This window comes from Oppia nitens, unplaced genomic scaffold (assembly GCF_028296485.1).
Source record: "Oppia nitens isolate AA-2021 unplaced genomic scaffold, nextdenovo-longstitch-racon4-pilon3 scaffold17_pilon_pilon_pilon, whole genome shotgun sequence".
NCBI lineage: Eukaryota > Metazoa > Arthropoda > Arachnida > Sarcoptiformes > Oppiidae > Oppia > Oppia nitens.
In genome coordinates this window covers 924,927-952,911 of record NW_026533196.1, presented here as the reverse complement: position 1 = coordinate 952,911, position 27,985 = coordinate 924,927, and the positions used below count along the sequence as shown (strand labels likewise).

General features: G+C 29.3%; 9 protein-coding genes across 10 annotated transcripts; 4 read left to right on the top strand and 5 right to left on the bottom strand.

Moving 5' to 3' along the window:
• Positions 1-1,037: 1,037 nt before the first annotated feature.
• On the top strand, positions 1,038-4,545 carry LOC128965386 (mitochondrial glycine transporter-like). The gene is given in 9 exon segments (XM_054312072.1): positions 1,038-1,280; positions 1,959-2,076; positions 2,252-2,284; positions 2,469-2,536; positions 2,603-2,671; positions 2,745-2,829; positions 2,893-3,366; positions 4,217-4,291; positions 4,293-4,545. Coding segments are annotated over 8 exon segments (1,008 nt in total). The 5' UTR covers positions 1,038-1,280; positions 1,959-1,989; the 3' UTR covers positions 4,410-4,545.
• Positions 4,546-5,170: 625 nt separating this feature from the next.
• Positions 5,171-6,244, bottom strand: LOC128965508 (nucleosome assembly protein 1-like 1-A). The gene has a single exon (XM_054312215.1). It carries the CDS (start codon positions 6,113-6,115, stop codon positions 5,171-5,173), a length of 945 nt encoding a protein of 314 aa, XP_054168190.1. The 5' UTR covers positions 6,116-6,244.
• A 33-nt stretch (positions 6,245-6,277) lies between these two features.
• LOC128965382 (eukaryotic translation initiation factor 3 subunit D-like) lies at positions 6,278-9,036 on the bottom strand. The gene is made up of 7 exons (XM_054312067.1): positions 8,733-9,036; positions 8,623-8,668; positions 8,417-8,550; positions 7,453-8,352; positions 7,254-7,396; positions 6,884-7,176; positions 6,278-6,301 (listed from the first exon to the last, which is right to left on the bottom strand). The coding sequence occupies exons 1-6, from the start codon at positions 8,895-8,897 to the stop codon at positions 6,885-6,887; spliced, it is 1,680 nt and encodes a 559-aa protein (XP_054168042.1). The 5' UTR covers positions 8,898-9,036; the 3' UTR covers positions 6,278-6,301; position 6,884.
• Positions 9,037-9,443: 407 nt separating this feature from the next.
• Positions 9,444-10,380, top strand: LOC128965389 (uncharacterized). Its single transcript, XM_054312076.1, has one exon. It carries the CDS (start codon positions 9,588-9,590, stop codon positions 10,368-10,370), a length of 783 nt encoding a protein of 260 aa, XP_054168051.1. The 5' UTR covers positions 9,444-9,587; the 3' UTR covers positions 10,371-10,380.
• A 230-nt stretch (positions 10,381-10,610) lies between these two features.
• Positions 10,611-11,535, bottom strand: LOC128965388 (SUN domain-containing protein 1-like). The gene is made up of 2 exons (XM_054312075.1): positions 11,235-11,535; positions 10,611-11,168 (listed from the first exon to the last, which is right to left on the bottom strand). Exons 1-2 carry the CDS (start codon positions 11,533-11,535, stop codon positions 10,675-10,677), a joined length of 795 nt encoding a protein of 264 aa, XP_054168050.1. The 3' UTR covers positions 10,611-10,674.
• A 45-nt stretch (positions 11,536-11,580) lies between these two features.
• On the bottom strand, positions 11,581-15,226 carry LOC128965383 (uncharacterized). Of its 2 annotated transcripts, none has more exons than XM_054312068.1 (4): positions 14,970-15,226; positions 12,402-13,048; positions 12,229-12,336; positions 11,581-12,162 (listed from the first exon to the last, which is right to left on the bottom strand). In XM_054312068.1, exons 1-4 carry the CDS (start codon positions 15,107-15,109, stop codon positions 11,582-11,584), a joined length of 1,476 nt encoding a protein of 491 aa, XP_054168043.1. In that variant the 5' UTR covers positions 15,110-15,226; the 3' UTR covers position 11,581. The 2 variants fall into 2 exon arrangements, with proteins under 2 accessions (XP_054168043.1, XP_054168045.1); XM_054312070.1 differs by lacking the exon at positions 14,970-15,226 and adding an exon at positions 13,486-13,612.
• LOC128965391 (40S ribosomal protein S16) lies at positions 14,113-14,916 on the top strand. The gene is made up of 3 exons (XM_054312078.1): positions 14,113-14,251; positions 14,327-14,503; positions 14,570-14,916. Exons 1-3 carry the CDS (start codon positions 14,244-14,246, stop codon positions 14,823-14,825), a joined length of 441 nt encoding a protein of 146 aa, XP_054168053.1. The 5' UTR covers positions 14,113-14,243; the 3' UTR covers positions 14,826-14,916.
• A 1,474-nt stretch (positions 15,227-16,700) lies between the features above and the next one.
• LOC128965387 (peroxisomal membrane protein PMP34-like) lies at positions 16,701-18,089 on the top strand. The gene is made up of 5 exons (XM_054312074.1): positions 16,701-16,940; positions 17,010-17,137; positions 17,209-17,363; positions 17,424-17,797; positions 17,866-18,089. The coding sequence occupies exons 1-5, from the start codon at positions 16,872-16,874 to the stop codon at positions 18,073-18,075; spliced, it is 936 nt and encodes a 311-aa protein (XP_054168049.1). The 5' UTR covers positions 16,701-16,871; the 3' UTR covers positions 18,076-18,089.
• Positions 18,090-18,351: 262 nt separating this feature from the next.
• On the bottom strand, positions 18,352-26,916 carry LOC128965507 (phospholipid-transporting ATPase ABCA1-like). The gene is made up of 20 exons (XM_054312214.1): positions 26,847-26,916; positions 26,672-26,765; positions 26,430-26,559; positions 25,237-25,673; positions 24,055-25,156; positions 23,843-23,986; positions 23,617-23,755; positions 23,489-23,546; positions 23,267-23,413; positions 22,520-23,186; positions 21,496-22,470; positions 20,976-21,418; positions 19,966-20,912; positions 19,650-19,898; positions 19,388-19,522; positions 19,221-19,324; positions 19,067-19,159; positions 18,875-18,980; positions 18,670-18,807; positions 18,352-18,594 (listed from the first exon to the last, which is right to left on the bottom strand). The coding sequence occupies exons 1-20, from the start codon at positions 26,910-26,912 to the stop codon at positions 18,352-18,354; spliced, it is 6,417 nt and encodes a 2,138-aa protein (XP_054168189.1). The 5' UTR covers positions 26,913-26,916.
• Positions 26,917-27,985: the final 1,069 nt, after the last annotated feature.

The following is a 27,985-nucleotide window of genomic DNA, read 5'->3' as shown; positions in this document are numbered from 1 at the left end:
AAATCATTGCTTAATATTTATAAAATTTATATTCATAAACAAATATTTACTAATAGGTTGACAATATTTTTGCCATTTAAAAATTTTGTATTTTAGCAAAGATGACCATGATACAGTATTTGTAAAATATTAAATGTTAAATATAAAACATTATACATTATACTAAATTATTAAATACAGTAAATAATTAATATGTATTAATAAAAATTATATATTCTAGAATAATTACAGAATAATTAAAAAATACAATGAAATTTAACATTAAACAAATTTGTTTAATATACTATAATATAATAACAATACAAAATAATATAATTTTAAAATTATTAATTATTAATGCTTTATTATGCCTATAGTTTAAAATATAAATATTTCGACATATCTATAATACAGTATTTTGTGGATTTACTAACTAAACATATAAAGTATACATTTTTTTGTTAATTTTGTAATTTTGTGAAATAAACATTATTTCTTATACCGTAAATATATAGGATATTTACTGAACATATTGATAAACCAAATAAGGGTGTATCATGCTATTTTATATCAATTAATTTATCAATATCATCTTTATATGAATTATTATTTATTATCTACAAATATAAATTATAAATAAATATTAATTTTTTAATTAAACAAAAAAGTTCATTTATGCAACAAATTTAATTAATAAACACATAACAGTTTAAATTATTTACTATACTGTAGATCATATGAAAACAAATTATTTAAAAATATATATTTAAAAAATCGTATAAAGAGTACAATTATCTAATGATTGGTAACAGATATTTAGTTATCACTGATTAAAGGCTTTCCTTATTTGGGATATCAATACATAAATTGATTAAACATTACTAAACAAACTATAATTATAGTGACTGTAGTGACACAACTATACTATATTACTCTACAGTATTATAACTTCTAAACATTACAAATCAAATTTAAATACAATTAATATTTTATTTTTTCAAACTATCACACAATCACACAAATAATTGCATTGAAATGAAAATACATAGAAAATAAAACTAAAACTAATGTTATCGTAATTATTGAACAATACATTGCATTTCACTCAATATACTGTATTAAAGGCATTGAAAAGGATTACGCAATACTATCCATACTTTTGACCCGTATTTGTAATTTACAATACATTTGACATTAAATTGTGGTTTAATTTGTTTAATATGTAGTCACCAATTGATACAATTATCATTAATTTCAAACCATCTCTAAAGTGATTAACTAATTTGGGATTCATTTTATAGGTATTGTATTGTATTAGTATGTTATTGATATTATAAAATAACATTGATCATTTCATACTAAATTAAATATCATATATAATAATGTTATTTAGTTTATATTCATTCAATTTATTATCGTAGATATAAATATGTGCATGCTCATTTTTATATAAACGTTGTTGTTGTTCTGCTATAAAACTTGTAAATTAATAATCTAGGTTATTTTAGTTTGTTAAAAATATCGTCTATTTTTTGATACACGTTAGCCTAATATAAGTAATTTTAATGGTTTATTGTAAATCATTTAATTTTTTGACCATATGTTTGGTTTTTATATATGATATACAATTATATAGCAGTTGTGGTCAAGAAATATGTTGTCAAAATAATGGCATCAATTGATAGCTATATTTAAGCAAATAGTTTACTAACACTCGAGTCAATGATTTAATGTATTTTTTGTAAGTAATTAAACCACTTTAAGGACTGTTATATTCATAGAAATTCAAGTTTGGTTTCACGTGATTGTCATATGTTTTGCCAAAATTTGTTAGTCTTTATGATTGTATAGACAGGTTGTCGTGTCTGAGACCGGTCTCCACCGCATTTCAACCAACCATTGTATTGATTGCTTAATACCTGAATTTATAGTAAACTAAAACTAATATTAATATGTTGTCAATTGATTTAAAATTACAGATAAGAGTCACCAATCAGTAGTGCCTTTTGAATGCCTTCCCCTCAATGCTGTGCTCCAACTGACGAGTTATTGGGATTTCCGATCAAACATACCAGACATGACTTAACACATCTACAGGTTTAACATTTTATTAATTTACTATTTAAAGCATTTTTTAATTATTGTTTTTTTTCATTTAGTAATTATATTTTCATTTACTGAGTGTTAACTATTTTATTAAACATTTATAGTTTTATTATTATTTTATTTATTATAATTTGTTTTATTACTTGAAATTATGGACTCATTTCAGACACAGAAGAGAATCACAGAATTATTAAGTGGTGTAAGAATTTACTATAATTTTATTTTTGTTTGTTATTATTATTTAACGATTTGTTTATAATATATATATATATATATATATATATATATATATATATATATATATATATATATATATCACATATAAATATAGAAATTATTATTACCGGTAATCAATTGATTAATAAAAAAATTTATTTTCAAAGCATCCGACACTTAAATCATTTCTGGCCGGTTCTATCAGTGGAACCGTATCGACGGTTTTATTTCAACCGTAAGTTATCTATTAAAAGGATTTTTCCCATAATTAATAATATTTTTAAATTTCTATAAAACTTAGATTTGATTTAGTTAAGACCAGAATCCAAAACGCCAATTTATTAACTGCTACCACATCAACATCATCCAGGTAATTTCTATATTTTATCTTTAATTTATAACAATTTTTATTGATAATTAAATTTTAAAAATATCTGTTTTAGTGTTGCGACAAACCGTTTAATTCCTTTAGTAAATCAAGTTCTTAAAGAAGAACAGCTTTTAGGTCTATGGAGAGGAACTGTTCCGGTATAGTCTTATAAAATAATTTATTTAAAATTAAATAATTAATTTTTATAAAATATATTTTAGTCTTTAGTAAAATGTGTTCCTGGAATCGGTCTTTACTTTTGTTCACTGGATTATTTGAAAACACAATTTTGTAAGAACTCTAATGGAGTGCAATGTCAACCGTCAGCCATTGAAGCCGTTTCTTTTGGACTCATCGCTCGATCTTTTGCTGGTTTTGTATTAATTCCGGTTACTGTTGTTAAAACCAGATATGAAAGCGGCGTTTTTGCTTATGGAAGTCTTGGACAAGCATTGAGGCACACATATGTTAGCGAAGGCGCCAGAGGTTTGGTGTGTGGTTTGGTGCCAACACTTATGAGAGACGCACCCTTTTCTGGACTCTATTATATGTTTTATTCACAACTCAAACAAGTGGTTGTCATGTCTTCATCATCTTCTTCTTCCAATAATACTTGCATTTCTCCGGTTCTTAACTTTACTATTGGTTTAAACGCCGGTCTATTGGCATCAATAGTGACTCATCCAATGGATGTGGTTTGTATTTTTTAATACATTACTTATAAACATATTTTATTTAATAGCCTTTTAGTTATAGAAATACTACAATATTTAAGTCAATAGTATTTAATATTTGGTAATTCAGTACATATTTACTTAAATTAGACTTTAATAGAAATTCATTTAAATTATGATCATTACATTTACAAATAATAATAAACATAATTTCTTATAATAAAAATTTTACTATTTAACTATTACCGTAAGTTAAATTTATATTAAATGTAAAAATATGATAAAGGTGTCATCAAATTTACATTTGGCCTATAGTTAAACTAATGTTTAATAACTTATAGAATTTTATCAAAACTTTATAAAATAAATCGTTTAAAATATTTAATCTATATTTATAAAAATTTGTCATTTGAATAGTCATAAGATTTATTACAGTATTAAATATAAGCACAAAATCATTTACACAAAATCATTTACAAACAAACAAAAAATTARTACAGTTTATTATACGATTGCTTTTATACTATTTATTATATGATGAAACTATCGTATAATAAACTGTAYTAATTTTTTGTTTGTTTGTAAATGATTTTGTGTAAATGATTTTGTGCTTATATTAATAATTTTATTTTTAATATTATTTATAAACAGATCAAATTATTTTTAAAATTTAATTATCAATGATTCTTATGATATATTCATAAATTGTTAACTTAATTACTGGTATTAGTTATGATTCATATACATTGTATAATACACTATAATAACACATGAATACTATATTTATTACATCTTAATTACATTAATACGTAAGCATTAATGATATTATTTATTTAAATTAATAAATTTTAATTTACAATTGAAATTAAAGGTTAAAACTCGTATGCAATTATATCCCCGACAATTTTCTTCGTTGATGTCAACACTTATGTTAATAATGCACGAAAAGGGGTGTTAAAGGTTACTTCAGTGGACTTTTGCCGCGAATGATTCGGCGGACACTTGTGGCCAGTATGACGTGGACTGTATACGAACAGCTCATGAAAAATATTGGACTCAACTAAAATAACATATATTTTAGCCATATTTTGCATTATTTTTACATTAATTTATAAGATCTCAAAACATAAAAATCATTAATTCAATTAAATTACATATTTTTGATCATTTAATTCATGCAATCATTGTTAAAAACATTACCAATACTGGTAAATGTTTATTTTGTTGAATTTAATTAATTTATACCATAAATGTATTGTTATTTTGAATATTGTTGTTATATTTGTTGTTTAAAATTTCATATTTTACTATCAATTATTTAAAAAAGATAACATATTTATACTGAAGTTACGATAATGTTATTATAGATTACAGATACAGAAAAAATACAATTTTTGACAAAAATTATTCGCAATTTATTATTTATTGTAAAATTTGTTAACATGTGCTTAAATAAACCATTAATAATTATTTTTTGAATACTCATTTGCAAATCTTTAATTTATTTTTTAAGTCATACAAATAAAGCAATGTACTGTATAAGTTAATATTAAATAAGCTAGATAAGTTCACTGGATGAAACCTATCAAATTAATTCAAAAATTAACCTCATTTAATGTTAATTTGTATGTACAGGTACTGTACGTACAGTACATAATTTAAACATTCAATTAAAAAATTTACAGATTTGATAAAATAATTGATATAATTTAATACAAAACACAAATTTAGAGATAAATACTAAATAATAAAAGATGTTTGAATAGTGTTTTACATAAATTTCAATAAATAATAAAATAATTTTGAAAACAATTTAAAAGTGATATTAATGGCTATCACTGGCACTTTCCGACTCGGATTCAGATTCTGAATCTTCCGATTCTTCAGAATCTTCTGACTCGCTGTCATTCTCAGTGTTATCACCGGTGAAGTAGAGAACAGCATTGGGAACCAATTTTTTGATTAAGAGTTGGGTTAAACTCCAGTCATCACAAAGAAAGTCATTGATATCATTGTTATAACTATCACTTCTTTTGGGATCATTTTTTCTCTCAAGAAGTGAATCGTTGAACAGATCAAAGAACGAGTCTTTGTTTTTCTCAGAAGACTTTCCATCGGTGGTGTTATTTTGTTTTGTGACATCTTTACCCTCTTTCCAGTCAATGACACAGCCTTTTAAAGCGATGGGATAGTAATCATTGAGAAACCACGGATTGTTAGGATTTGGGCCAAACATAATCTCATATGTTTTGGTGAGCGAAGTGTTTTTGAAGAACTCATTTATCGCAAATGAAAACTTAAGTTCAATTTTGTTGGGATTTTGGCCATAATTTATCCGAATATCCGATAAGTATTCCAAAACTGGTTCGTCTTTCTTTTCAATCCAATGATTTAAATCATTGACTTCTTTCATGGCTTTGAGCCAAAAACCAGAGATTCCTTTAATTACGAAACCATTGGTTGGTTTACTTTGATTGACGAGTATGTGACCCAACTCTTCGTCTTTGTCTTCTATATGGACGTCCAGTTTGCAGTCAGTGTCTGTCGGCTCGATTTCACCGTTAATAATAGCTCTCCTCTTCTCATAGATACTGTTGTAGTCCTTCTGATGTTTAGCCACAACATTGAAGATCTCTTCGGCTACCAGTCCATCAATTTTCAGTTTTTCAAATTGAAGTTTCTTTAAGGCTTTGACCCGACGGCTGAGTGATAATTGCCAGTCGTTGGCTGGAATCGGTCGCATCACAAACTCCTCTGAAGTCGAAGTCATTATCCAATTGGATGTCTTTGAGATTGTTTTTTAGATATTAAGATTCAATTGTTTTGTTGTTATAACTATTGAATGCAACGATTTGTTAAGTCAAACGTTTAGACAACTAATGAAACTTATATTTGAATTCTTTATAAATTCTTTTATTAAGACATGAATTCACGCGATTCCTATTTGTTTCCATTACTAACAATACAAGTATTACAATAGTATTATTGACTATTATATATTGAATTATAGTGTAATAAACAATATTTTTATAAAATTATTTTCTTATCATTAAATAAGAAATTTATGAAAAATTATACTCATTATGATTAATTGTTAATCATTGTTATATTTTTCTAATAAGTAATTAATAATTGGATTAATTAATAATTTTAACTTTTTGATGTATAAGTTATTAAATGAGGTATAATTTTTTATTTAATAGGTTTAATCCAGTGAACTTATCTAGCTTATTTAATGTTAACTTATAAATTTATGAGTCAATTGCTTTATTTATATGACTTTAAAAAATTAATTAAAAATTTGCAAATTAGTCAAAAAATAATTAATAACTAATTTACCGGTAAACACATTTTAACATATTTTACAATAAATAATAAATTGCGAATGATTTTTGTCAAAAATTGTATTATTTCTGTATCTGGACTAATAGGTTATAGAAAATTATAAACTTATAATTATATATGAAATATTGTATATTAATTTTGTTAAAAATCAAGTTTTATTTTAAATTTAATTAAATTTGAATCATAATTATACATTAGTTTTCATTGTCTTCTTCTTCATCGTCGTCTTCACTGTCCTCTTCCTCATCGGTTTCAAATGTCTGATCCGGTATGTCATACAATAGAAGAACAGCTTTGTTGGGATCTTTCAAGATGAGGTATTTTCCGTCATCCAGTTTCATACACGTGTCAATAATGCATCGCAAAACACCCCACGCATTGTCCATATTAAGGTTGGTTTGATCCGCAAATTCTTTAGGTTTAAACTGTTGTGTCCCTAATATAGCGTGTTTTGATGAGTCTCTGAAGTGAACTCGAGATACATATCTAGTTTTGGATAATATATATCATATTTTTTTGTTTGAAATTTAAAATAACAGTAATTAATAATAATTACAAAATACCCGAATTTGATTTGATCGGAACCGGCCAACAGTGCCTGAACTGTCCATTTGGCTAATTTGCAAGCATTGTTCTTAAGTTCATTAGCGAGAACAGCTCCGCGTTGAACATCAAGTTTTTGTCGCCAATCAATTCCGGCGGATATCTAAATAAAAACTTCAGTTAATGTATAGTTCAAAACGAAATAAGAGAATAACATACTCTTGGATCCCATTCATTAAGACCTTTAATATTAATAAATTGGGGGCCATTTGGTCCAATGAGTACACCATCGTGTTCACAGCGAACAACAAGTTCTACTTTATCTCCTAAATCCCATTTACGATACCTATAGGCAACAGAGGCCACCTGTCCCTCTTCGTCCTCTTGAATAAATGGATTTACATTTTCAAACTTATATTTTTCTTCTCCTGTTTTTAACACTTGTTGCGAAAAATTATGGTTAATAAAAGTGGCCTCAAGTGCCAAATTTCGCGGCCAATTAATGCTATTTGTTCCGTCTTCGTTATTATAAGGCGGTTCAGCAGCTGTTTCATTGACAGTAAATAAATCAAACTCAGATTCATCTCTTCTGTCAAAAAACAACTTATTGTCTACTTTTTGAACGACAATATCCCAGGATATAACCGAACGCGTGGCACACATAAGTGTAGCTATAATGGCATCCGTGGCAAACACATTGCCATCAGTTTTGGATAACTGTCTAATAATGGGATCGTCAGTTGTCGTCACTTTATGGAAGATTCTGTTTACTCTTTGAAGTCTCTTTTCATTCTTAGTCGTCACTCTATCGTATGTTTTATCATAGTATTCAAGTGCACCACAAGTGTAGACATCCTTTCCTTCGACAACAGCAGGAAGAGATAGTTTACTAAGTCGTGGGAAATCCATTTCTTCAATTATCTTCCAGTTTGGTCTCACATCAACCGATGCGTCTCTCTTTTTCTGAGGCGCTCCTTTCTGGTCATACTTTTGGCGCATATTCTTTTGCCATTTGCCTCTCATAGCGGCTCCTCCTTTATCACGGCCTCTAACACCACGCGAAAGGACATGCATTTGTTGTTGACCTCCAGGTCTGTTATGACGACCCCTTGCATTCCGCTATAAACGACAAATATTTTAATCAAATGATAACAATATTGATATGTTATATGAATGCAATTACTTGTCCGATCCTAAGCCTTCCCCTTTGCATTTTATTGATCACACGAGTTGTGTCCACCAATTGATATGAACTTTCATCGTCTTCCTGATTATACGAGTACTGACCGCCGCCGCCAAACTGTGACTGATATTTGTCTAAATAAATCATTAAATTATCATTAAAATCGATATATCAAACAAATATCATATAATAATACAATCACTTACTGGCCAGTCGTTTGTCAGCATATGTCTGACCCGTCCAATCGGCCACCTGTTGGTCGAACAAATTGGTTATTAATAAACAAAACTAAGGGTTTCGGGAAAAAAGGACAAACTTTGCCGATTCGGTCGCTTTTAGAAAAGGGCTGATACGGCATATCTTTGTATTGTTCGGGTACTGTATTAGGTCCCCATCCCAACGGATTTTCCTGTATTTCAGGTGCAATGAAATGAAGAAGTGGTACCGACATTGTGTCCACTAATTCAATGTCTTTAACCATTAAATCAATGCTTTTTTATGTCAACAATATTTTGTGTCACTTTTGTTGGACTCAATCAATGAACACGTTTTGAGTATTCAATGCATGAGTCGAGTGAGTCATACATTGTGTTATTAAAACATATATTACGCTAAAAGTGTTTAACATTTGTTTGCAAAATATACTGTAATTTAGTTTTGAATTGTATTTTAAACCAAAACGGGTCTCACTTTTCGTTTACATTATTTATCCGATTGATTGAAAGCCGCAATACTTTTATAACTTTTTGCCAAAATATTTCAATTATTAATGATTTGTTAAATCATTCATTAAATTAATAATCAATTGATTGATGTGTTAATAATAGTATAATAATTTACATATTGTTTCAATGCATAGAAAAAGTGATAACAATTATGAATACATTATCCAATAGCCTATAGTTTAGTGTATTAAACGTCACACTAATTGATATGTGATTACAATAATTATAAATTAATTTATATTCAATATTAATAGTAAATTACTTTTAGTAATAGTATTCAATTGATTTGCTTATTAATAGCTGAATAATAGACAAATATAATCAATTGATTTGTTGATCACTCACTGATTCAGACTGTCTGTGATTCAGAGTAAGTCTTAAGAAAAAAAAGTGGAAGAATTGGTTCAATTGATTGCATTATTGGTTGGTTAGACGTGTCTTGAGATATGACGACAATCAATAAGACATTAGTGTTGTTTGATGTCGACGGCACTCTCACCCAATTCCGACTACCAATTAAACCTGAAATATCCGAAGTTCTTACAAAACTTAAAGAAAAAGTGACCATTGGTTTAGTCGGTGGATCAGATTTGCCAAAAATAGCTGAACAGATGGGTAGACAGGGAGACGATGTTAGTGAAGCAATAGATGATGTCATACAACGATATGACTATGTGTTTGCTGAGAATGGATTAGTTGCGTACAAGAATGGCTCACTTTTAGCTAAAGAAAGTATTGTTAATTATATCGGCGAACAAAAGCTTCAGAAGTTAATTAACTATTGTCTCGGATATATGTCGTCACTTGAATTGCCGGTAAAACGCGGAAATTTTGTTGAGTTTCGCAACGGACTCATTAACATCTGTCCCGTCGGTCGCAGCTGTTCTCAGAAAGAAAGGGATGACTTCGGCGCTTATGACGCCATTCATAAAATTCGCGAAAAGTTTATTAAAGATGTGAAACAACACTTTGGCGATGAGTTAGATCTCAATTATGCAATCGGAGGACAAATTAGTTTTGACTGTTTTCCCAAAGGATGGGACAAAACATTTTGCTTGAAATATGTTGAGAAAGATTTCGATAAAATATACTTTTTTGGTGATAAAACACAACCGGGAGGTAATGATCATGAGATCTATTCAGATCCAAGAACTATAGGTCATTCAGTCAAAGATCCCAATCACACCATACAAATTCTTAAACAATTATTTTTTAATGAAAATAAATGAATGAATGATAATTTGATAAAAATATTTTTATAAATTTATTGTTACTTCTTATCAATCATAAAATTACACAAAAATTTCTTTAAAATGCTATTTAAAAATGTTTCTAAAATAAAAGCTTACAATAAAAATGACAATTTATGACAATTAAAATGTGTTCACTATATATCATATTTTACACATTAATAAAATCTTTTAAAGCACTTATTTAATGATTAATAAATAATGAAATGAAATTCTCTTATAAATAAAATAGAGTTATCGATAGATTAAGAAATTGACGAAAATATGGCATATATTTGACAAATTAAGTGTTGATTCTCTTTCCGTGAATACGGAATCTATAGAGACAGGTATAGTCATTGTGGCCGTGATTTGATAGTATCACTAATTCAATCAATTCGACGGCTCGAGGATTTGGGTCTTCAACCGCGAAATATTGCATCGGAGTGTTGTTATCTTCGTAGACATAATTACCTAAAAGATGTCCCGTAGTATCGGTTTCGTCGTCGAGCGCTCGGACCTGAAATTCTTTGGGCGCGGAATCGATGTTTCCATCTCTTGATATTTGTTTGGAAATGTGTTCATAAGTGAAACCGGATGGATATATGGCTTGAGATAAGCGAATCACGAGATAACCATTTGAACCTCTGAAAGCCCAGCATTCGCCGGGACTTATTGTCGGTTGAATGACTGCCCGCGGACTCACCGATGAACTCCAAAAAGGTATACCAAAGATCTTATATTGAACTCCGTGCGGATCATATGTTTCTGAACAACGAGTGTTTATAATAGTTCCTCCTTTTCAAAGCATTTAAATAACATTTAATGACATTCAAAGATAACTATAATTTATTACACAATTACCTGACGGTTCCAATGCATAATCTGGTTGACCTGTCTTATCGGCGTCATATACAGCCAGTGCTTCACTTATTAAAGACCTAACTTTTCCAATAGTTATATTAGATGTTATGGATTTACTTTCCCTTTTCATCTGTTCTTCAAATTTCTCAATAGTTGTCATTAATTTTTGTTCAATCGATTCCCTGAAAACATCATTTGTTTTCATTAATTCAAAATTTATGAAACTTTTAAGTTCTTCAACTGCTTCTGATGGAGACATAGATTGTCGTGTGTTTTGATTATTGCTTAACAATGAAGACATAAATGCAGACAAACGTAAGTCAATCAAAGCTATCAACGATTCAGTATTATTCTCGACAGCAATTCTTTAAAGAATTATTCAAATATTCTTCAATTTTATCCATTTTTTCACTCAAATGCGTAAACTTTTCATTTTCATTAAATTCATTGTTTTTCATCTTTGAATTCATATCACTGTTTGTTTGTCTCAATTGATTCAAATCATTACGCATTGTCTTCATTTCCTTAATCAAAGCATTGATTGCATCTTTGGCCGCATAATCACTGACCAGTCCATCAAATGAACTGTAAGGCAGTGGACTAGATATGTAATGACTCAATAAATATATACAAGGAGTTAAAAACAATAATAAGACCACAAATCGGAAAATTAAAGGACACTTATTGGTGGCCCGTTTGACGGCATTTGGTGTCACAGAATCAATTATTCGAGAGGTATTGTTTATAGTTGTCTTAAAAATATTGGTCACTCTCTTAACTATTGTCAATTCTTCTTCTTCATCTTCTTCATCCTCATCTTCATAATAATTATATCTTTCATTAATTGTGTGACCATTTTGTCGATAATTATTGAGTAGTTGTTGATTCCGTCTGTTATTCATTGCATAGTCATCGTCGTCACTAAATTCTAAAAATAAATAAAATACTCTTTAAATTTAAATATCAATTTATTTTAATGAAATCAAATATTTACCAATTTCTGGTTCCATTGGTTCCAAACCCTGTCCTGAATTAGGAATTAGTATTTCTCCCGATTTGTTGTATCTTCGTCTGGCTTTCTTATGCACTTCACAACCGGCCTCTAAAATATATGATAAATAGTAATCAAATTTTTAATTTATATTATTCTTAATGTTAAATAAATACCGCATTGATTTCCACCCAAACAATGACTTCGAGTAAACATCTGATCATTTGGAGATCGTTTGTCGGGAGACACGGATGACTCTCTTTCAGTATTAGAGAGCATTAAGTTTGAACTATTAATTGAATTATTAATTATTTCTGTTTTCGTGTGTGTACTCAAAGTACGAGACAATTGGGTGGAAGTCTTAACTGAAGACGAAATACTTTTGCGGGACATATTTGGTACCAACCAATCAAATAGATTACTAGTATTTGAAATATTCTTATTATAACTGATACTCTTAGCGTAAGTATAATCTGTTTTTGTTAAATCTTTTTGTAATTGACTTTGATTTAGATATTGAATATATAATTCGTGAATTGCTGAAGAATTAATTATATGTTTGGCTTTATGTGACCACAAATCCAATAAATCATTCACTTTCTTTGAATACCACTTTTCTGAATCAGTGTCAACACTATCGTTGAATTCTTTGGCCACAAATGTGACGGCTTTTGAGTGTTTGTCAACCGATTCAAAGTTAAGTGAAGAGCACTTATGAATCAATAAATCTTGAGATTCGTCGTCCGTATAAAAAATATCTCTATTGTTGTTGTTTTCAAACAAATTCTTGTCTTTCAATAATTTATTCACTTTTTGTTTCTTTCTGTTTGCAAAATAAAACATTAATTTTGTTAATCTGTTTTCTCAATATTATTATTAATGAATTAATGAAATAATTAATTCATAAATTAATACTTAATAAATTCATAATACATTAATTCAAAAAACTATATCTAATGATTAGTATAAATAATATGAAATTAGTTTCATGTCATAAAAAATAAACAAAACGTTTAACTAATACCTGAATTAAATGAAAAAAAATAAATAAATTGAAATGAAAATAATATTATGACAATTGAAATGAAATGTAAAAACAATTTATGAAAAAATTAATGGTAGAGACAAAAAAACAATGCATTTAAAGGAGTTGACCACAAAATTGTCGTCAAATTTATCAATTAAATTGCAAATTAATTAATTAAAAGCAAATAATACACTAATTAATGAAATGCTCGTATAGTTTGACAAAACACTCACTCAATGGGGAAATCATTGTTTGCATTGAATTTCATTAAATCCATTGATTTGTTATTCAATTTAAATGATTGCAAATAATAATACAAAACAATGTGTTTATCAATGAATTCGATGCAATAAAACACTAAAAACTGTATAATAATTGTTACATAAATATTGCAAATATTGATTCAAATCAATTACATTAACTTATTATTAAAATAAATAAATAATTTATATTTTCAAATATCTGTTCAATTGATTAACAATTAATAAAATGTATTTAATTTTTGATTAAAGATTTGATAAATGAAAATAAAAATCATTTGAATAGCGATAACAACAAACAGTCAATAGTGTTGTCAATCAAGTGATGACAAGTGGCTTATGATTAGTGATAACAGGTTTTAATGGTTTGAGTGCAGTGTTTGTCAAACAAATGCAGTCATTAATAGATTAATCAATTGATTGACATTTCATTACTTTATTTATTATTAATAATTATATTGACATTCATTTGAATTCAAATTTTAGTCACAATTTGTTTAATATTTTTACTCAAAAGTTCAACAAATATTTCGACAAATTGTTGGCATTTTTGTTCATAAATGATGTCTATATATAGTAAATATATTGACGTAATTGATGTTTGAATGTTATAGATGTGTGAATGTGTGTCACGTGTTGTCAATTGAAATCCCTTTCCGTTTGTGAGACACAACACAAGTGTTTGGATTTAATAATACTTATCATTAAATCGTCTTTAAATCAAACCATCGATGGCTACGTAAGTTGTTTTGTCATTGATTTTAACACAATATTAATGACAGTTAACTAACAAATATTATTTTTCAAACGACAGCAAAGAAGCGGTTCCTTCGGTTCAAGTGTTCGGCCGCAAGAAAACGGCAACAGCGGTGGCCTATTGTAAGCGCGGCAATGGTCTCATCAAAGTTAACGGCCGACCGCTCGACAACGTTGAACCACAAGTCCTGAAATTTAAGCTCTTGGAGCCAATTCTTTTGTTGGGTCAGGAAAGGTATGTAAACAAAGAAGTCAAGTGTTGACAATCAGAAAACCTAATCAATTGATTGATTTCTAATAGATTTTCCGGAGTTGACATCAGAGTTCGTGTTAATGGTGGCGGACACGTGGCACAGATATATGCCATAAGACAAGCCATTTCTAAAGCTTTGGTGGCTTACTATCAGAAGTACATCGATGAGGCGTCCAAGAAGGAGATTAAGGACATTCTCATTCAATATGACAGAACTTTACTGGTATCAGATCCACGTCGTTGTGAGCCCAAGAAGTTTGGAGGACCGGGTGCTCGGGCCAGATATCAAAAGTCGTACCGTTAATGGCTTTACTGTTTTTGTTTTATATTATGATTTAAGTAATAGTCTTTTTGCGGTAATTTTGAGGCGATTATTAATAAAATGATAATTCAAATGATTTGAATGTCTCTCTATTTTTTTAATTAACGATATTTTGTTTTTAATTACCTTTTGGTTGGCGTCGGTATGAGTCGACCAAACTGTAAACCCGGACCAGCTTTACAACCGTTTGCTGAACACGAACTTCTTAAGCATCGATGGGTTGTATGACTGGTCTCTTGTTGATTATCATTATTATTGCATCGCATTATCTTAAACACACACTTAGATAATAATTAGATTGAATTATAAATGAGTTTTGAAAGTCACTCATATCTACGTCGAAAAAGTAAAATAATGTCAAAAGTTTGATTCACAAGAGTTTTTACAAATAAGGGATAAAATATATAATTTTATTAATATTCAAGTGTTTACTGTTTAACACCAACGCAAACATCTCAATGGATGTTAAGTTTACACAACATTTTGATTGTTATATAAATGTAATGTTATTATGAATATTATAGAAACAGAAATACAGTAAATGAATGCAAATTCCGCACAATTGCTTAACTGCTATATAAATGTCGAGATATTAGTTATTTTTGATTCATTTACTTTTACTTATCTCTTAATTTTAATTATCTATTCATTGATTGCAAAAAACTCTTTTCTATTTATATTTTTATAGTTAATGTTTAGTAAATGTTTTGACGATTTATTAAACTTTTGTTTAATATTATTGATGGCAATTGTATGAGTCATATATTGAAGCAAAAAATATACTTCAATGTATTGAATCTATTGTTAAGCCCTACCTGTGCCGCATCTATTAATTCCCATCCATTTGAATATATGTTATACTTTATTGCTATTATTATGTCTAATGAAGGGTAAGGCGTTGTTAGGTAACTGTGTTTCAGGAAATACTGCCTATTGTTAATGATTTACAGTTACGACTGTTTTTCATAGTTAATAGACTAAATTCTTTACATTTATTTTTATATTTCAATTATACACGAATTTCATGACTTATGAAAAACTTTCATATTTTAGTCATAAACGTAAAGCAAAATAAATAATATTAACTTAAAAATTATTGTATTAAAAACATAAATTATTTATACTTATCGTATAAATGTTAATTAATTCAAACATTATTACTTAAAAGTTGGTAATTATTAGATATATTATTATTAAGAATACATACATTTATATGATATGTATATTACTGTAAAAATTATAAAATGTATTAATTGAATACCAAAATATACAATATTACTAAAAGTTTATACAGTATTTAAACTACTTATACCTTGAAATCGACATATTTTGATAATATTTTTAATTTTACTGTAGAGTTAATCCAAGGATATATTTCTAAAAGAAATCTATTGAATAAAGTTTTATTTCTTTTGACTTTTGATATCATAATATAAACATTATTTTGAAAATAACAAATTAAATTGTCATTGTACTCAACTTTATAAGTTAACAGTAATGTAATTAAGTTATATTTAATATTTTTACATTATAAATAATTTAATAGTTTTCATATATAATTTATTTTAATAATTACTTTACATTTTATATCTAATACATGTCTAATTTATAAATTAATTAAATTATAATATTCACAGAAAAAACAAACTTTTCATTAAAATAATCAAATTTTTACAGAAATTCTAATTTGAAAAATATATTAATTAATATTTATAATTATTATAAAATTTAGTTATATTATAATTAAATAACTTTTTAAAAAATAATTTAAATAATTGTAGTGTAAATTAATTAACAAATTTGACAAAACATTTGTACGATTGGTTTAATGCTATAACTGGTGTCAGACTGTCTACAAGTTTACTGTTATTTGTGTTAAATAGTAATACAAATGTTTATATAATATATTAATACAACAATCATATGGATTGAAGTATTGATCAATTGATAGTTGTTTTCATTTAGATGTCACACATGTTATAGTAAACAATATTTCAATATTGAATTCATTTGGGATCAATTGCAGTGATGTCTGGCAATCAATGGAACCATTTGTTCAGTTATGACACTTTGGTTCATGCCATCTCTGGATCAGTTGTAAGCAGTGATAATATTGTGTCATGACTTGGATGTCATTATTAATTATAACTAAAATATCAATTAAAGGGCGGAATGACAGCAATGGCCGTCTTCTTCCCGTTGGATACGATTAGATCCAGACTTCAGATAGAAGATAACCGTAAGTCTAAAGACACGCTAACTATGATAAAGGAATTGGTGGCCGAAGAAGGAATGTATGTCTTGTAATAACAAAAATGTCGACAGTTTTTATAATTAGACTAAAAATTCATTTGTTTACTAATAGTGAGTCTTTATATCGAGGATTAAGACCTGTTTTAGTGAGTCTTTGTGCGTCTGGTTTCGTATATTTCTATACATTTCACGGCTTAAGAGCTGTTTTCGGTCAAAACAAAGCAAAATATTCTCCTCTAAAAGATTTAACATTGGGTGCCATCGCTGGTAACTCTTTGATATCAATGTATTTGACAATTATTGCTGACAATTGTATATAATGTATAGGTGTTGTCAATGTATTGATGACAACTCCTCTATGGGTGATAAATATGAGACTCAAAATGCAGGGAACTATTGTGTCTGAAGCTGACAAACATTTGAGAAAATATCCTCACTATGAGGGTGTCATCGATGCCATGACTAAGATATACAATACTGAAGGTCCATCTGGTTTGTGGAGCAGTACTTTGCCATCGCTTATGTTAGTTTCAAATCCAGCGATTCAATTCATGATTTATGAAATGCTAAAACGCGAGGCACTAGTATTTCTTAAAGCAGACCAATTAAGTGGAACCGTTGTCTTTGTGTTGGGAGCTATTTCTAAGAGCATCAGTACAGTTGTCACTTATCCATTACAAATTGTTCAGTCAAAACAAAGAGTATGTTTTTCAATAGTTTTTTTAAATTATTGTAAAATTTCTAATTATAACGTTTGTGATGATAATAGTATGGAACCGATGAAATAAAGAAGAAACCAATTATTGAGATATTTAAGACTATTGTCAATAAACAGGGATTCAATGGTTTATACAAAGGCATGGAATCAAAGCTTTTACAGACTGTGTTGACCACTGCTCTGATGTATCTCTTTTACGAAAAGATTTCTTCGACAGTCTTTCAATTAATGAGAGCATCAAAACGTGTCAAAAGTCAATAGATTTATATTTTATTTATTCATTATTTTTCATTTTCTATATATTTATAATATTTTGTAGTTTAAGTTTATTTATTATTTATTATTTTAATATTATTAAGTATTGTTAAGCGTTATTAATCATAATAACCCACACATAATAAAGTAGAGAAATTTTTATGATTACCCGCTTATATAAATGATAATGAAATTTACACGAATTCAATTGACATTTTTTTATTTTATGTTATGAGTTAACTAATTATGGGTTTCAATGAAAATGATTATAAAATAATTAATTTAAAACTGAGTGGTATTTTCACATGTCTTCCAATGGTTTACTTTCTTATTAGCTCTCATGTAGTGATTGTCTTCAGGAAAACGACCTCTACTTCTGACAGTGTAATCCATGGCTTGTTTTTTGTTTGCATTTAAGTTCTCTGAAGAGCTAATAAATGCAGGATTTGAGTAAACAGTGTTTTGCTTGGAAGGGATCGGTGACTGATAATCATTGATCTGTTGATTAGCAAAACTCACAAAAACCTATTTTTAAAAATAATATTATATTTATTAATTTAATTTAAAGATAATAATAATATTATTATTATTATTACAGACCTGATCTAATGATGTTTGACTAACAGAGAAGTCTTGTAAATTAAGTTTCTGTTGTCCTTTTTGTAAGTTATCGAAAATTGTCGACAAAGGGATGTGATTGTAGGGTAGACTAAACTCTAACATTGTGTGGTGATGTGCCTAATATAGTGACAATCAACTGTATAATAGTGTCCAATATATTTACAAATAGTTGTCATTAACTTACTCTGAGGACACAGGAAGGGAAATATTGGTTCATAAAAGTGATGGCATCCGAGTGATTGTTCTCAGACTCGTGAAGTCGTAAAGTTATCAAATATCCCGAACCAAACCTATTATTTATTTAGTAATCAAATATTAATTTAATTTTGAATTTAAAGTGATTTTTTAGCAAAATTAATCCAAAATAAATGCTAACTTATGTTTTAAATACTGTGGACTTCCAATGCATTTGAAGCGTCCGTTAACCATAATTGCCAATCGGGAACATAGGATATCACACTCTTCCATACTATTATATGAAATTTTTATTATTATCGGTAAATCATTTAATTTAATTCAAATTTGTATACCTGTGTGATGTCAACAGTACTGATCTCCGATCTCTGACTGCATTTTGAATGTTCTGAATAATATATCGCCGACTCTGAGGGTCGAGACCACTGGTCGGTTCATCCTTTAATTATATTTAATTAAGTTAATTAACATTTAATTTTAATCAAATATATTTAATGTCTACCAAAAGTGCCAGTTGTGGGTTCCCGAGCATAGCTATTGCCAAACATAGTTTTCTACGATTACCTCTACTCAGTGCCAATACAGGCATCTGCGAGTGTGGCATCAATTGAAATTTAGCCAACGATTCATTGACAATCTGATTGCAATACATTGTAATATAATTAAATTAATAATATTCAATATCTATAAGCTGTTTGTGTAAAACTACTGTTTAATAATTAACAAAATTGCTAAAAACTATATAAATAAATATTATGTCTTACAGTTGGTATATGTTGTGTAGGTATTCCTCTAAGATGTGAATAAATAGTCAAATGTTCATAAGGAGTGAGAACAAAGTCGAGTGCATCCGCTTGAGGACAATAACCCAATGATTGGTAATTTGATGATAAAATTTTCCGAATGTCTTTGCTATTGATGATCGCCTGACCAGTCGTTGGCTTCAATTGTCCCGTCAGTATACGGAATAAAGTTGTTTTTCCGGCTCCGTTGACTCCCAATAGTCCAAAACACTAAATGGTTATGAAATTATTAATTTAATATTAAATATAATAAAATATAAAGAGTTATGTGTAATACCTCTCCGCGTGGCACCGAAAAGCTGACGTTATCGACGGCAATACGTTTTCCAAACATACTTTGAAAGACTTTAGTGAGTCCGACGATCTTTAATATATCGCTATTGGTTTCATTGAGGTGTACTTTCTTTCTTTCTTCGGCCACATCATTGTCTTCATTGTTAACAATAGATTTGATTATTTGTTTTGTTTTATATGAAGAAAAGTTAAAGTATTCGAGTATTAGATTCACTATAAATAGTATGATTCCTTCGACAGCAAGTGTTATATAATATGGACCTAACATTTGCATTGAGAATGGGTTAACATAAGTGTCCTGGTCAAATAACTTAAATATATCAGCGAACAGTTGGTTTCTATGTATATCAACTAAACCACTTAGTAAGGCATAGGGAGGGAAGATAATGGCTATCCTATCAAATGTTGATTGAAATACAGGACTCACTTCAATCAACTTAAACACATCAATAAGTAATCTCATAATCATTGTATTGATTCCAATGAATAGTGCTAAACAATATATGACCATAAATGCAATGCTGGCCTCATTGAACAGCTTCTCCATTAAATAGACTAATGTAGTCATAGCCCAACCAAACAGAAATAATAGCGTCAATACAGCCGGTAGATTGAGATGAGCCACATATATAGGCAATTGAAAACATGATATTATTATAGCTGAGAAACCAATTGCAACACTCAATGATATCAAATCCCATAACAAAGATGACAACCAGTAGAGTACAGTTCCCACACCAAAGATACGTTGCAGTTGTTTCTCCTCAAAGGTCCGTTCCCTTACAATATAGAAGACAAAGCTGGTTGGGATAAAAATAAATCCAACCAAAATAATGAGTGCAATGCCCGCATCCCCAGCCCTTTGCATTAGTGACTGGTCTCCCAATTGACTCGACCTTATGTGCAATGGATGCGAATATGTGGTAATTCCTATAAATTAAATATTTTTTATATTATTATAATTTGATAATTATTTTATATAACACTACTTACTATATTGACTTGAATTGTCAATACCAGCGACTTTGAGATTTGCTCTCATAATAGCATTATTAACAGCACTTAAATAAGATGGCAAACTATGATATCCATTATTATCAAACCAGATCTTAACTATTTGTTGACTCTTTGTTGTCATATTATTATCATTATTATGGAAACTCCAACCACCCCAACGTCTGTCCATAAATTCGGAATAAGTTCTTAACAAGAATTGGCTGACATTTACACGACTCAAATCATATACAAATCCGTGTCCAGTAAGTGCTGGACTTGAAATTAGAGGAGTCATTGATGTCATATCAGTGTTACATTCATTACATCGACAAAGTTTAGCATTAGTAGTCCAGGCATCTCCTGATAACGTCTTTAAGTGCTTCGGTAGATAATTTGTTTCTGAGGGAAGTTCTGTTAAAACTGGACACTTAGATACTCTCCTATCAAAGGAAAAAAATATATTTAAAATTAATTATTAAAAAATTTTAGTCAAAATTAACTATTAATAATCACAAACCAATTTTCTCGAGGTTTTAAACAATCAGGAATTTTTGGTTTTGTTTTGATTAATTCATTTGCTATTAATTTGCTATTTTGTGATGAATTGATTGCACTATAAAATGAAACACTTGATTGACCATAGATTGTGGGCATTAGTGGAAGAGCCGGATCCGGTGCAAAGGATGGCTTAATTAATGTCATTCCCATTGCAAATGCTATGAAAATACAGGGAAGGAATAGCGTACAAAATAATGTCTTCCAATCTCTTAATGTATGAGTGAATCGTTTGTTAAGAAGAGCACATAATTGTTTGAATTTAAGCTGAACTCCAGTGACCAGCTCTGGACAGTTCCAGTCCATAGTTGGGTCCAAATTCATACGCATATCGTGACTATTCTCTTCATTATTGAGGGGTTGACTGAACTTTCTGGCGACGGCTAGTTTTGCCGCTTCCATAGGCATATGTGACTCTTCAAGATTGCAAAGTGTAAGGAATACTTCTTCGAGAGTAGTACTCGTCAGTCCATAGTTTCCAAATCCCAGAGCATGGATGTTGGCGTCCAAACACTTAAAAAAGGTGGCGTAATCGTGGGCCACACCATATGAACCATGTTGTGGAAGTGTCAAAATGACTTCTTGACCGTAGTCTTCAACAAAGGTTGCATTAGGTATAAGACATTTAGTGAATGCCATCAATCTTTCGACATCACTGGACTCTTCTGTTGGTCCATTGGATGATCTGCCTGAATCATTATCACCATCATCATTTCCTTGTCTTGAAACTGTCAATTGATATCCGCAGCCATATTTGCTTTTAAGAAGTAGTGGTGATCCAATACAAAGTAATTTTCCCCTATGAATGACAGCCACTTCATCACTTAATATCTCTGCCTCATCCATGTGGTGTGTTGTCAACAGTACTGTTCGACTTTGTTTTTGTTGAACTATTAGATCCCAAATACTTCTTCGTGCCACTGGATCCACACTTGCCCTGAATGACAAAATAATAAATAACAAAAATTAAAACATATAAGACATACGTGGGTTCATCCAAAATGATTAGTTTAGATCCGCCGACAAAAGCCAGTGCTACGCATAATCTTCGCTGAAGTCCACCCGATAAATGTCTGACGAGATGGTGTTGTAAATGCCAGAGTCCTGTGCTGTGTAACATATTATTGATGTCTTCTTCAATTTCATCTTCATTTAAGAGTCCCTTAAGATCCGAATAGAACTGTAAGTGTTCTCTAACAGTCATATTCATAAATAAGGTATTATATTGAGGACAATATCCCAATAGTTTCCTGGCCTGCATAAACTCATCGGGTACAGGATGTCCATAAATATAGACAGAGCCGGCCGTTGGTGGCAATTGACCGGTCAGGACATTGATAGTTGTTGTCTTTCCGGCGCCATTCCTGCCCAACATAGTTGTGATTTGTCCCTCTTTAAGACTGAGACTTAGGTTAGAGACGGCCACATGTTTGCACTTTTTGCTACTTTTATTAAATATCACATAAAGGCCTTGCAATTGAATTCCCGGATTATTTCCGTAGCCATTGGTGTTACCAATTTTACCATTACGTTGTTGATCAGCGCTTTGGATAGTTGTCTTAGATTTGCTTTTGGATGTATTGTGAATATTACAACACCAGTAGTTGTACGTCAAAAAGAAATACCAGGGGTATCGGTGCGCGTTATTACCGGCTATCATATTATGTCAATATAGTTTGACAAAAATCAATTGTTATAATTTTGATTTAAATAAATTGTTTTCAATGACTTACGAGGGCAAACATGTGATATATACCATGCAATTACAAAATATAATATCGAGTCGACAAACATCATTATCATTGCCGTTCCCACATTCATAGTGTCCGCTTGCATTGGACTGTGCCATAGGTTTGTCCACTGCATACCGACACCTTGCACTATAAATAGTTTAAATTTGATATTCATTATACTTTACAACATATTATTGAATCAAACTAGAAATTGTTGGTTACCCTCAAACCGGGACATATACATCATGCCATAACAAAATGATGCAGACATTGAAAAACACTAAACATATGAAACATAATTATTATTTATTAAAAATAAAATTATTAGCTATACTTGTGATGCGACTTACAGTAAGCACTTTGTGAATATATGACATTTCATTTTCAAGAGTGATGGCCACCATAAATGGTAAGAATGAGGCCAAATATCCAACGATTCCAGAGAGAGCTGCAATGGTTGCCGTCTTGAAAAATGAACTCATCATATAACTGAATGATTAATACAGTTATTAATTGATTAGTATATTATATTTAATGTTTAATTTCAACGAAATGTTGATTTTGTATAAGACTTACCAATACATTATCAATGATAAAGAAAACGACATAAAGAATATATATAAGAGTACGGGATCTGAATTTGGTATAAGTCCTCCCAATTTAAGTAATGTAAGCCCACAAAGGGTCCCAAACGCCATTACTATGAGTCCTAATAGAAACCTAAAAATAATTAAAAATATTTTATTAATTAAAATATTAAATATTTAGAAATATTAAATATGACAAACCATGTCATCCAAGCAACTCCTGGTTTAAGTCCCATTACTCTAAGTACTTCTTCGAGATGAAGTTCCCTTTCAAGAACCTGTTCTCTTATTAAATAAGCGATTAAAAAAATCCAAGCAATTGTTGTTATTAGTGGTGAAAGAGCTCGTATATAGTTTCCAAACTTATCGATATCATAGCACAAGTATGGAAATTGTTGCAAATGGACTGCCGGTTCAATTAGTAGTTTAGTGTCATTAATTAAAACAGATGTAATAGCTCTGTCAACCATTTCTTGTATTTCAACGAATCCTTTCAAATAACCCAAATCAGTGATATAATTATCTCGAGGTCCCGGTTCCCAAATGCGTGATTTTAAAGCTTTAGTTGACGGCACAAAGTCAATGTCAATACGGATCTTATACTCTATATTGTGGGATAACTTTAAGGGATGTGCTGTCAATGGGTGTGTATCCATATTATTGAATACAATACCAGCTATAAATTCATGTGATTTTGTTAATTTTCGGGCCATGTTTTCTAACTCCAGTTCATTAGAGAGACCAACAAATCTATTCAAATGAACACATTGTGCAACATTTGCCGCCATCTGAACCAAACCTAAGATTGCTCCCGATTTTGCCATTTTTTCAATTAAGTTAAAAGTTTCGGTGTCATCAAAAATGCCTTCAAATTCTCGACCCAAAAACTGAACGATAAAATGTTTAAGACTTCTAAGTCGTTGATTGGCATTCGGATCTTTGTAGAAGTCTTTTAGTGAGCTAATGGTCTGCGCCCAGGCATGTAATACATCAGCAAATTCAGACATAAATGCAAACGTTTTGTTCATTCGGGCCATAATAGAGTCGGTTAAATCATTTTTAGGTGTGTAAAGTACTTTTCCGGCCAAAATAGGTTTAAGAAAAGCCCAGATGACAGGTCCGCCCTGCATCTGCATTATTTGTCTGTACCCGTGTTGACAAAACTTACTGGCAAGTGATGCCGCGTCCGCTTCATTGATATTTGGCTTTTTTACCACTACTTTCATGAGTTGCATCTCTTTGCTCAGCGCTGGCAATGTTTGTCCGCACATCAGTTTACCCAAAATAGTTGACGCGTGAGGGGCTGTCAAACACAAGAGTTTTGGTAATAAATTATTAGTAACTTATAATTGTTTAAAAGACTAATTAAAGTTAAACATTTACATCCAAGCAATTCAATTGGATCTCCTTTTAGGTCTATTTTATCTAATTCTTCATCCAAATTAAGAGATTGTGAAACATTTGCCACAAATCCTTTAATATAAGGCATTGCTTTTATAGCTTCTTTCAAACTATTGAGTGCTGATCTCATCTCTGAGTTGTGTAGATGTGCTTTAGTCAAAGCCAACAGCTCTAAAGTATCCATCGATTTACTACTTCTCGATGTCTTATTACGAAGTGGTCTAATCTTTTCAGTCCCGGAGTCCATCAATATATCCATAAATGGAAATCCAGTTTCGATTGTACTTTTAAGTGGTGACTGTGACAGCATATCCACAATTGTACCGATAAGTTGAATACCTTTCGGCAAATCGCGGATAACTGACGTCACATTTTTCTCAATTATCAATGGAGATAATTGATCCACCAATTTATGGATTCTAATAATTCATATTTTTATGTAATTTTATATTTTGTTATTCATCTTAAGTATATTATTATTATTATTATTATTACCAATAATGGATTATTTAAAAATTATTAAATAATTTTTTTTATTCATTCTATATTTTGTGTTCAATATATTTAATATAATATAATTAAACCAAAGACAATCTCTTTATGAACAAATCTAAAATTTAATATTTATTTTATTATACAGTACTGTATAAAAATAATATAATATTAATATTAACAAACATTTACTAAATTTAAAATAAATTTATTACTTTCCTAAATAAAAATATTTATATCGAAATTATTGTTTATTAAGTGATTTTAAAAGAGTGGTATAAATTTACAGTGAAATGCCTGTAATTCATAACATGTTTAATGAGACTAATGAGTCTATTGATATATAATACAGTATTATTATATCAAATATAACCTCAATTTAATTAAAGAGTATTTTAAGAAAGTTTTTCTAATAAATTGATTTCTCAAATAAATCTTAATATAAAAATAAGCAAATAATTTGCTAAAATTTATTACACAACTATTGTTTGACAAATAAATGTCTAAATATATATATATATACTTTATATATGCTAAAAATGATGCTATTTTAAGCTAAACTGTTATAATAGGGGACAGCGACGCTTAGGATTGTTATACAGTATAAAGTTATTTTAAAGTAGGCTATAGTGTGTCAGACAAATATTAATTAACGTATAGTTTTTAATGCAATGTTTGCTTACCTGGCATTTGGATAATATGGGATCTCATTATAAGAGCTTGAATTAAGGCAAGGGTTGTCAACATTGCATACAAATGACTGCCAAAAATTGACAGATCCGGCGCTCGGAAGTGCTTTTGAGTTATAATAACCTAATCAACGGATAAAAAATTTGTTTAACACATTAAACATACCGATAAAAACATATAATATCTATATATTATATTTATGATGAAAGATGATTGTAAATCACTGGACACATACAAGTCTGCCGATTGACTGCTGGAAACTGTAATCTGACGGTAAGTACGGCCAGAAAAACAATGGCCGGCCAGAAGAGCTCCAAGAATAAAGTTGTCTGTTATAAGTACACCATATAATCAATTAATTATTTGGAAAATATTGTCATTTAATAAAAAAAATAACAAAAAATCATTACTGGCTGTCGTTTTCTTAATAAAATCTTTTGTCTCAATAAAAGTTTGAGTTGTTTGAAGAAACTCATCGTTGGTTACCATTTGAGTAACTATTTAGTAAAAAAATAGCAGCAGTTGTGAGGAATGGTCTAAACATAACCTAATTATTGCACAAACACTATATAACGGTGCTATCACTGCACCATTCAAGTTCAGGAAGTTATTCAAGTTCGGAGTATGCCTTTAGCACTGGTAGGTAGGTATACACCAACCAAAAGATATGTTTGAAACTTTCATTCATTAATAACAAGCCATACATTGAGTGAACAGCAATACACTGTAAGTGAAGAGCAAGAGGTTCAGGCTTTTTAAGGACCGGTTCTTAGAGTACCGACAGTTAAGACTAGAAAGTCGATGCTATACTATGTAAACAAATTGAGAAAACATGTTTCCAGAGAGAGGACATCCCAGTCCTCATCAGTTTGCAATCATATTTATAACTAAATATATTAATAATCTATCGTAGATTTATATAGCATTTCGTCATAATATGATTTTCAATAGATATTTTCAAAGTTTGCAATCAATTTAATTATTTCTATTTTTAAATAATAAATTTTACAAATATATAACAATAAAATAAGTATTTCATAAATTTATGTAATACTATGTTAATGTACCACAAATGGTATATAAATTGTTATATAAAAAAAAATAAATTTCTACAAATTATTAATTCACATAGATGAATTATACAAATTTTATATTAAATTTGACTAAATTGATTCAAAATTACACTTACAGTTAACATGGACAAATCAACACTTTAGCATTGCAATAGTCAATATATCTGTAATGTTACTACAGTATTAAAAATATTATATAATTTTAAATTATTGATGTTAATTTGTGCATGTTAACTATACTTTTGATTAAATTTAGTAAAGTTTAATATATGGTCACAAATTTTTTCCTATATTTTTCATGTTATTAAAAATTAATTTTAATTTTACAATGCTTATTTTTAAAATTATAAGTAAATAGCATTTACAATAGTATAAAAAATAAAATAAAATTCAGTCACAATACTCGTGAAAATATTATATAAATATATTTTTATGCTTAATATTATATATATATTATTTAAAAAATTATAAATATA